General features: G+C 37.7%; 1 protein-coding gene across 14 annotated transcripts in view; it reads left to right on the top strand.

Annotated features, from left to right (window-relative positions):
- The first annotated feature begins 3757 nt into the window (after positions 1–3757).
- Positions 3758–10289, top strand: part of kiaa1109 (KIAA1109 ortholog) — an 82355-nt gene continuing 75823 nt past the window's right edge. For 13 of the 14 annotated variants that reach the window (XM_032500047.1, XM_032500049.1, XM_032500057.1 and 10 more), the window contains exons 1-5: positions 3758–3913; positions 6819–6954; positions 8634–8750; positions 9883–9961; positions 10047–10111. In XM_032500047.1, the coding sequence (XP_032355938.1) occupies positions 6849–6954; positions 8634–8750; positions 9883–9961; positions 10047–10111 (367 nt within the window). In that variant the 5' untranslated portion in view covers positions 3758–3913; positions 6819–6848. Of the gene's footprint in view, positions 3914–6228; positions 6248–6818; positions 6955–8633; positions 8751–9882; positions 9962–10046; positions 10112–10289 lie in introns of those variants that run through there. The other variant, XM_032500044.1, reaches the window with a different exon arrangement.

Genomic DNA, 10289 nt, shown 5'->3' with positions numbered 1-10289 from the left:
TTTACAGCCATACCTCTGTGTGGCCTTAGATACTGCAGTGCTTTGAGCTAAATGAAGCGAAAGTTTAGACACTATAGTGTTTACCATCTTTTGCTTTCTTTCCAATAATGGTACCAGCTCGCCTCAACTCGGCCGCGTTGCTCCCATGCTTATTGTGTTAGCATGCTAACTTTTGCTAATTAGCACCAAACACAAAGCATCAGTTTTGCAGGTATTTCCTTGTAAACAAGTTTTGGTTAAATTTTGTGTTGACCTGATGATGCTGCTAGAGGAAAAATCAGGATCACCAGTGATATTACAATTTATCCTAAGGATGATTTGAATGTCTGTACCAGATTCATGACAATCCAGCCAATGAGACATTTCATACAAAACCACAAATTTCCACCTCATAGTGACAATTGAGGATTAGAAATGTTGGAAAATCCATTGGCATTTCCTCTTTGGTCCAAAGCTGGTGACCAAAGAGTAAGAGTCAGTGGATTACCAACATTATTAGGATTCTTCTTCTGGGAATCATGAATGCCTGGCCCCCTATAACGGATGTATAGTATGTGCTTGCTCTCTGGCTGGGCCCTCTTTAGATTCACCACCGACTTTTACAGCACTGCTGATGGAACAGAATTCAAACATTGCTCACTAATTAAACCAACAACTAAGATGGTACTTGACAAGATTAGTGAAGTTGATTTTGCTAAATGTAATTTACATTTTCCCGTTTACTTTAGAAAGTTTTTAGATATTCAGTACATGACGTATTAATGGAAAGTAGTTGAAATGACAGTACATTGGTGTCCGGTGGTCAGACAGTAATAAATGTTCAAAGACTATAACTTGGGTTTAGCGGTAAGTTGGAAAAGACTTTAACTGAGGCAGTTCATGAACTCCGAAGTCCTTCACAACCCAACTGCAAATTCGCTGAGATGTGGTTATCCATAAATTATATCTGTGAGGGAACTGCTGTTCTCTATACCACTGGATGAAAAGGCAGCTGGAAGATTATAGTCTAACTATTGCCTCAAGCAAGAAAATTATAATTAGGTGTCCTTTAGAAGACCTTGAACTGTTGCATATTTAAAACAGCAGGGGAATGAGACAAAAGTGAAGGAGCTGTTAAATACTGTAGCAACAGTATCAGGGACTTCCTTCAGGAATTTAGTTGAAACAACAGCAGTCAGTAGACAGCAAAAAGAATTCATGTGAGGTTTGGTTTCTTTTAAAGCCACTGCCAAAATAGTTTGGTGTTGAGGGGGAATGCTTGATTGGCAGGGAAAAGTCTTTAAGCCTGTTGTTTGGCACCTTTTCAGTAAAATGCCTTCTATGTGTTCTTTGGGGACACTTTGTTGTTGTGACTGGAGGAGGGCATGACAACAGCCTCTTACATTAAATAGTACCCTAGAGTTCTGGCAATTCTTAGAGATAAGACAGAAGCTGATGTTTTAACCATGACAGTTTCTGGTGCTGTGACATTATTGTTTTTGAATACAGGGAATCATATGGCCTCTGTAGTCTTCACTTTTCACAGATCAGAGGATTCATTTGTGTTAAGTCAAGCATTTTAACAGTGTCAATGATCAGAACAGAAAAATACTGTGCACATGTATAACCTGAGACAGGTGTGTCAGAGGGGGACAAGCAGGTCAAAAGTTGCAAAGAAAACTCCCACGCTGTGTCTAACTTGCAAAAAATATATAAAGTTTAATAGCAACATTTTGGTACTTGACCATCTTCAGGCAAATGGTGTTACATCCTGAGAAGCCAGTTTTTTGTAGGCGGTGACTGTTTTTTGTGCACCAATCAACTTCCACATGAAATTAGGCATAAAAACATAACATTCATTCACATATCCATTACTATAGATAGAGCTTAAACTTCAATACAATCCCTCTATAGTAACCATAATAATATATTCGTATATCTATACCAGAGCAATCTAATATACGTCGATTTCTGTACAATAAATCCACAAAAAAAGTTATGTAGACCATCCATATTCAGGCATTTTCCCAAAACCTGCTGGTACCTTATTCATTAATAGATAAAAAAGAGGAAAAATATCACAATTAACACAACAAGAGTCAACACACAAAAATCATCCCAGAGCAATAACTTCATACTTTACAATACTTTTTGTGTTAAATAACACTGAAATGTATAGGAAAATATCAAAAGTCAACATCATATATATTGCTTACAAGACTCCACACTATTATACAAATACAAAAACACCTGGGGGCCTAGCTCACCTGGTGGAACGCACGCCCAAATATAGAGGCTTGTTCCTCGAGGCAGAGGCTGCGGCCCTTTGCTTTGTGTCGCTCCTTCTCTCTCCTCATTCATGTCTTCAGCTGTTCTACAAAAATAAAGGCCTGAAATACCCAAAAAATAATCTTAAAAAAAATAAATACAAAAAAACCTTCATGGCCTCAGAATATTTAAGCTGTATCAGTGCATACATGTATAAATCGACACAATCAACAGGATTTAATGCTCAAAGGTCCTGATAACATATGTGCCTATCCATTCGAATCTGGGACTGTGTAGAGCTGGACCAGGAATCCCTCAGGTGAATCTTAGGTTAAAAAAAAGATTGTATACTATACATGTTCAGAATGACAAGAAAATACTAAGAATGATGAAGAGTATCACAGAGAGAAGCAGCTAAAAATCTGTTGTTGCAGAGGTGAAGTTGTTCGTAGGAATGGTTCAAGAGAAAAAACAAAACAGAGCTTCAAACACATTTAAGTATGTAGGTGCTAGAGATACCCATATACTATTGGTCGGTTGGATGATCCATCACTTTGGTCCAGATTGAAACATATCAACAACTATTAAATGGATATCCATGAAGTTTTGCACATACGCTGATGGTCCTCAGAGGAGGAATATTAACGTCTTTTCCTCATGCCCCACCAAGTGCAAATGTTCACTTATCCTGTGAAATGCAAGCGTCAATGGCACCATTTTGTAAACATAGCCTTACTGAGAAATACAGAGAGAGTTGATGGGAGCTGATGGCTCCAGAACACAAGCTGAGGCTTAATTAGCTTTGTTTCAACTCATTTAGTAATGGCTTGAATGTAACCAATGCTCATTAATATGAAAGGTTGCGCACTGTTGCTTTAACCAAAGAACATTCAAGGAATATTCTGACTATTTATGAAACTCACATGAACAAATATTAAAATGGCAACAAAAATAAAATGTGGTTGTCATAATTCTATTGAATGTGATATATTACCATTCCAAAGAAACAGGATTAGCCCATAGACAGGATTAGCCTTAGGGAAATCTGAGGAAATGTGTTGCTAAACATAATAAACTGTTGTGCAACAGGCTAAATAGAAAGTGTTGATCATGTTAGTGACCAGCCAACAAATTTCTTTGCTCTTTACTGTTAAAAAGTGTGTATTCTTATATATATTCCAAACCTCATTTATTATGTAAATAATATAAAAGAAATTCACTTGTTTAATTGTATTAGGCCTTCACTCTTTTTTGTTTCCATGTTCATAATGCTGTTGTTATTAGTTATTACACTTAATAAACATACAATTAAAGACGTCTGAATCCTGTTGGTCCTGCTGCAGGTTCAGCAAAACAGCACTGCCAAATCCCAAGACTTAAAAACATTCATTTTGATAGGTAGATAGAACTGTCTGTCAACTGTGTGTGTGTGGCCTCGCTCACGCTTTCCTCTGATTGGTCAGCCTCTGACTTGCCATTTTTCCTATTGGTCAATTGGCTGTACGACTGCTTTCGACAGAACAGGAAGAGATGTTAACTGGCCGCCTGCCAGGTAAATATTCAACAGAGGATGCTAGCTATGCCCATGTCTGACACGACAAAAGGACAGCAACTCCTGAATAACTGGAGCAAAGATGAAACCACATGCTTTATCGGGGACATTAAGGTATTTTACGATCACCACATGAGTTGTTTTTACAATTAAAAAAAAGAGAAGTTATAGGGCGCGGCCTACTGTCATTAGCCTGCTAGCTTACCTCAGTGCTAACGTTATGGTATTAAGCGCTAATAACCGCATTATCCACAAGCGAAAGCGTCATTGGCCAACAGGCTGGCTGACTGCACTGGACGGTCAGCAGCCTCTTGTAGTAACGTTACAAACACCAAGAACAGTTAAGTGAAACACGTTAGGCAACAGTTCGTTTGTGTTGCTAGTGCTGAGGATAATGCTCAGAAAAGTCCTGGGATTAGCTAGCTAGCTAGGTGTATGTTTAGTGTCAGGTATAGTTAGGGGTTTCAGATTACATCTGAAGTCAAGTGAATTGTTTTGTTTAGCAGTCGGTATAAGCCTGGTCATGCTGATTAAAGAAACGTACAGCGTTATATAAAGATGATCGTGTCGATGAAAAGCCCTACGAGTTCAAGATGTAAACAAAGATTAAAGACAGTCAAGTACCCTCACAAAGTTAGTGACTGGTTTCTTGTCATCCTCATCGTCTTGTTTAACCTCAATCAACATTCACACCGCTTCAGACCCGAGTGTATTTGAAGTAAATGATTGATTTGTTTTAACTGCTTGCTTTATGGATCACCTGTGTGCCTGTTAAGTTTGACGCGGTGAGCAGGATCATCATTTGATCAGACTAGTATTTATTTCTAGTGCATCCATTTAGTTCAACTATGTTGTTTTGAACATAGATATACTGTAAGCAACACCAGTAAATATCGTGATAGTTAGTTTGTCTACTTGTGAAATGGTAAGTGATCAAGTAATGTTTTTGTTGTGCAGTGCTTGCCAGACTCCCTAGCTAAATAGATGTTTAATTCACTCTTAAGAAGCTTAAGTAATCCAGCAGTGACTGTTAAGATTTACGTTTATGTCACTCCTGTCTCCACTATTAATGTCTACACCTGTGATATAAACAGGTACTTCCCAAAACAGTAGTTTTGTTGTTAACGCTGTGTTTGCTCTGATAGGATCTTTTGGAAGAGTCAGTGACTTAAAACAGCTCAGGAGCAGCTGTGGTAGCTAAATATGGATAGATAGTTACTTTAGCTGACAGAGTTGTCCTCCTCGCTGTACCTAAGTCACTGCTTCTAAACCAAAACTGAAAACACTCATGTAACTAGTACCTGTGATGAGTCACTGAGAACAACAATCTTTCTGGGATGGCAGCATACTCTGCGCTCATATCTCATAAAGCATGTAAGGTTTTATCAAAACCTGAACCTGCCTTACAGGAATATATGTGCTGGCATCCATTCAGATGAACCGAATGACAGTTAAGTGGTAGAGTACATGTGGAGACACACATTGTAACACAGTAATTGTGCTAGTAAACAAACTCAACAGCCAGAATTGGATTAGCATCTGGCAGGTAGCTGGTCTCAAGTCCCCTGTGAGATCTAGATCTTTTGTTAAATTACAGAATGTTGTGTGAGTGTGTGTGTGTGTGTCTGTGTGTGTATGACTGTTTGTGTGCACAACAGTATTCAAGCTTTTGGTCCTCCTAAGCATGTGCTGACTGGGATCACAGCGTACACTCGTAGCCACACACACTTCCCATGTAGAAGTCCAAAACAAAACAATGCTTATGTCCTCATGCATGCAACAAAGGTAGTATAGCTAATAATGATCACTTATGGTGTTACACATAAGAACCCCCCCCCCCCATTCAGCTCTTACAAATGTTGGCTACTATGCCAAGGTTTTTAAACCTCAAGCAACAATTTAAACAGTAAGATAGTTGTCTTTTTTTTAATATAAAAATGTTGTTACCATATGCAAAATTGTTTGCCATAATAAATATACTGTTCCTTTTTTTCCTGCAGCTCTTCATCTAACCAGTCTTTTACTATTACTACCTTGCAAAATTACCTTTGCAAACAGGTCCACCGTTTTTTTATGAACATAATGAGACATTGAAATCATAGTTGTTGCGCACATCGAAATGGCGTACTGTCAAGGGCAAGGCTGGACCAATAGAAGACATAGTGAGACATTAATACCAGTTGTTCATATAACTCAGCTCTGACCATATAGACATGTTGTCAGAAGATTGGTGGAAGCGCATTTTCTTTTATATTTCCTTTTATAGTGTATAGTGTATATACTGTTTGGTTGTTTTGTATGTGTAAGCCCATTGTGAGCAATAATAATCCAAAGCAAAATTCCTCGTATGTGTCCCCCATACCTGGCAAATAAAGCTGATTTTGATTCTCTTTCTACTTAGTCTCAACATTTGTAGAAAAATTACTGGCAGAGTGGGAGCACCAGTTGGTGAGACATATTATTTTGTTTTAGTTAAATTATTTACCTGTTTATTTAATTTAGAATTTAATATCATATGGTATAGTAATATCCTAATTACCTTAAATTGTGCATGTATTTTGCAGCAAATAAAGCTCATGGCATTTGTTTAAAAAAAAAATTTGATTTTAAAAGCTTGCATTTGGTATTTTGTAAGCTAAAAGAAATTGCTTAAAATTTGCATTTCTACTTTAAACCATTGATTCCATTATTTATAGAGCCGTCAGTTTTTTTTTTTATAGTTAAATACTTTTTCAGTTTTGTGGTACAAATAGGTGTAAATTAGTATGATTATTAGAATTTGATTATTTTATTGTCTTTTTATTTGTATGCCTTGCGTCTGCCACCCTTTTAATTTAGGAATGAATTTAAACGTTTTCTGTCTTCTTGTGATGTGTGTGTATGCTGCACCCTTCGCGGCATTAAACCGTTTCAAAGCCATGTTGTGTAACTTTGTCTCTTTGGCTTTCTTTGGCGTGGTGCTAATGTCTTCCTTTGTTGCGGTGCCATAGAGGTTATCTGACATTTGATTTGATTTTAGTTTTAGGTATCAGACTGAGATCCTGTAGCCATGGATGGGCATTCTCCCAAAAACAATGAAAGCACTTTTCCCAGCTTCGTGGACCTGGATGACTTTCTTACCAAGCACAACTCGAACTTCATCTGGCTCCTCGTCGGTAAGTGGGGAATATTCTACAGTTCCATGTGTGACATGTGAAGTGCAGACCTGTCAGCAGCACCAGATCAAATAGTTTTCAGTGGCTTAGCAGTTTTATGGAAGATATGCAGTTTTTTTTAGCAATGGGGGCAGGTCTTTCCAAACAACAGCAACAACCCCCCCCCCCCCAATTATAACGGACCCACCGCGGTAGGGGTGGTAATCTCCAGACACCTCCCGATACAATCATCACGATACTTATGCCACGATACGATATTCTGATTTTAAACATATTGCAATATTCTGCGATATATTGCAGTTTATAACCTTTTTTCCAACTTCAAATTTTTCCCAATTTCAAAGGAAACCTTTTCAACATCTGTTTTATATTAACAGATGCATTGTTGGGTTTCTGTAAATAACATCACAAAGTACGGTCTAGATCTGCTCTTTTATGAAAAGCGCAGTGAGAGAACTGTTTTTGTGATTTGGTGCTCTATAAATAAAATTTGAATTGAATTGAATTTAAAAGGCAACCGTGACTACATGTGCGTCTGCCCTATTCCTGATACTGTGGCGGCAGAAATGTTGCCATGGCGATCTGCCACTACAGAATCAACATAGAGGAAACACTGATATGCCATCACTTCCTGTGGTCTAAATTATTGTGCAACATTTTTACTACTTTAATTTTTTTCCCCTTATTTATTAAATATAGTTTGGTAACTTGCTTTCCTGCCAGGTTCAAATATTGACTATTCTGAGGAATGATAGTATTATTTCAGCCTTTCTTAATTTTAAACAAGTGTCTGACAAAATTGACCTTCTTTGCCCTTGATTCTCATTATCTAAGACACAATTCAATATCGAGGGTATAATAGTGGTTTATTTGGCAAATGATAAGAACGATTTTGATGATATGGTGGCATGAGAAATTATCTGTTTATAGTAGGCTCGGTTGACATATGTACCCATGATGGTAAAGAAATGTATTATAGTATTTGCTTTAAATGCTTTAATCCAGCTGACTGTGATATCTTTTTATCTGTCACTGAATCCATTTCAACTATGACAAATGATAGTTTCCACTTATTGTCCAGGTGCAGCTCTTGGTAGAACAAAGATACGGACTGTCGCCCAGAGTGCAGCTGCCGCTTTCTTTGTAACATCTTCCAGATGAAAAAAATATCAAACCAAACCTTAAGTGCAGCGGTAAAACCCAGCCGTCAGCCCAGCTATGAAAGAATAAGTAGTTTCATTTCCATCTGCATTGCTTTTTTTACCTTTAAAGAATAATAAACACATTTGCAGGTGGAGTTTATAATAGCTTTCCAAATGTGTTAGACTGGTGTGACTACAACTGTAATGCTGCCGTGTTTTCTCTGTGCTGAGGGGTCTTTGTCACGTCAGGAAAAGTAGCATCTGGCACATTGTATTCAAAAGACCAATCACAGTTTGTTGACCTTATAAACAACAAGGTCATCAACAAGGTACAATTTTAAAAAGTTTGACTTAACAGAGGCAAAACCAGCCTTAGTGATCAAAAAGTAAAAGGCCTACTTCGTTGTCAAGTTTACAAACCGCTGATGTAAGCAAACTATTCAAAGCATAAAAAAAATGTAGTTGTACTTTTTTATTGTCTTATTGTATAACTCCTTGTATTAACAAAACTGCCCATGTTGTGTTGTTGTCTTTCAGCCACCATTCTGTCCTGTGGATGGATCATCTATTTAACTTATTACAACTCCCGCAACATTGGCCTCATCCTCACCCTCATCATCAACAGACTCTACAAAGATGGCTACATTCATATTGGTGCGTTTGTCATAAACTCTTACACACACAGTGATGAATAGGGAGGAGGAACACTGCCTAAGCTTTCAGTTCAAGGCGTTAACTCAATCTGCTGAATATTTCATGATGAGCCGGCTCCTCTCAGTGATTATCTCTGTAGAGTCTGAACAGCAAACTGCAACCAACGCCAGATTGAATTTCTCAACATAAGTGACACAGAACTTATTTCATAAAGAACCTCAAGGCCATAAATCCAAGTGTAACTCTCAAGCCACTTCTTTGTGATTAGTTTATCCCAAAAACATCAAGATACCTTGTCAGAATCATCTGCTCTGTAATACAACCCTTAATACCGTACACTCCCAAAATGAACCAAACAAGAAGCCGGAGCATGTCAAAGTGATTCTTAATTTATAATGAGAGATGTTTAATTTTTTTTCAGTGAATAAACAAATTTACAGCAGTGTGTGTTGACATGGACTTTAACAAAGCAGCATTTAAATTTAATGACGAAGGCGTGGCTTAGTTAATGTCTCTTTGCCAACATGTGTCGTTACAAAGTGAGCAGTCATCCTCGAGCCTTCATAACAAACGGCACAGTTTCAGTTGAGCTTAAAGACAGTTTGTAATGTGTTAAGCAGGTTTAAACAGGCCTGAGTTGAGTCAAAATTCCTGCAGAGATTACAGGGAGACGCTGACCAAAGCAAGCGTCCTGTGGGAGGAACTGAGGCCCAGTTTGGGTATTTTTGAAAACAGGGTTATTCCCAGATGCCCGGTTTAAAAAGAAATCTCCATCAAATAAAAAATGAAAAACACAAGTAAAACACTGTCAAATATCGCTAAGTGACAGTTTCTGACCTATTTGTTATACGATTAGATCCTAATTAAGATGATTTTTTTTCCTTGTTGAGAAGAGAGACAAGGTGATTTATTATCCCAGACTGTATTCATTTATACCAGGGCTCACCCAACCATCTAATTACATCATTTGTTTTAATTAGCTGATTTACTGGCTTGAATTCACAGCACTGTGATCAAATCCGAAATGGCTTGCACTTGCTTTTGGAAGTTGTAATCCTCTAATTTTACTATAAATACTCTATACTGTTTTTTATGGAAATATAATACTTGCATTCTTTGTGTCTCCCCGCAGGCTCGTTCTCCTTCTCTGTGCTGTCAGGTAAAGTCATGTTCAGAGATGTCTACTACATCAACCAAGACATGTCTATCAGGTAACCTGACCGGCGCTGCATTATGTGCTCCCCCTCGGCTCCTCTATGATCTTATAGCTGATTAATTTTGTTTTGTCTGTTACAGGATACAGGATGGCTTCCTCATATTTCGTTGGTGGAAAATGTATAACCCAAAACAGAAACAGCATGGTGAGTAGAGGGCTATTTGTTGACAGAGGAGCTAAGTTAAGAGTTTATCATTAGCCTGATAATAAATGCAGCTTTATTGAGCTTTCCTCAGTTATTTCCTTTATCTGTATTTATTATTTCCTTACATCATAATTATCAAGTTCATTTATCTACACACACACACACACACACACACACA

Source organism: Etheostoma spectabile, chromosome 20 (genome assembly GCF_008692095.1).
Source record: "Etheostoma spectabile isolate EspeVRDwgs_2016 chromosome 20, UIUC_Espe_1.0, whole genome shotgun sequence".
NCBI classification, from domain to species: domain Eukaryota; kingdom Metazoa; phylum Chordata; class Actinopteri; order Perciformes; family Percidae; genus Etheostoma; species Etheostoma spectabile.
The sequence above is the reverse complement of the archived record's forward strand: the minus strand, read 5'-3'. Positions and strand labels throughout refer to the sequence as shown.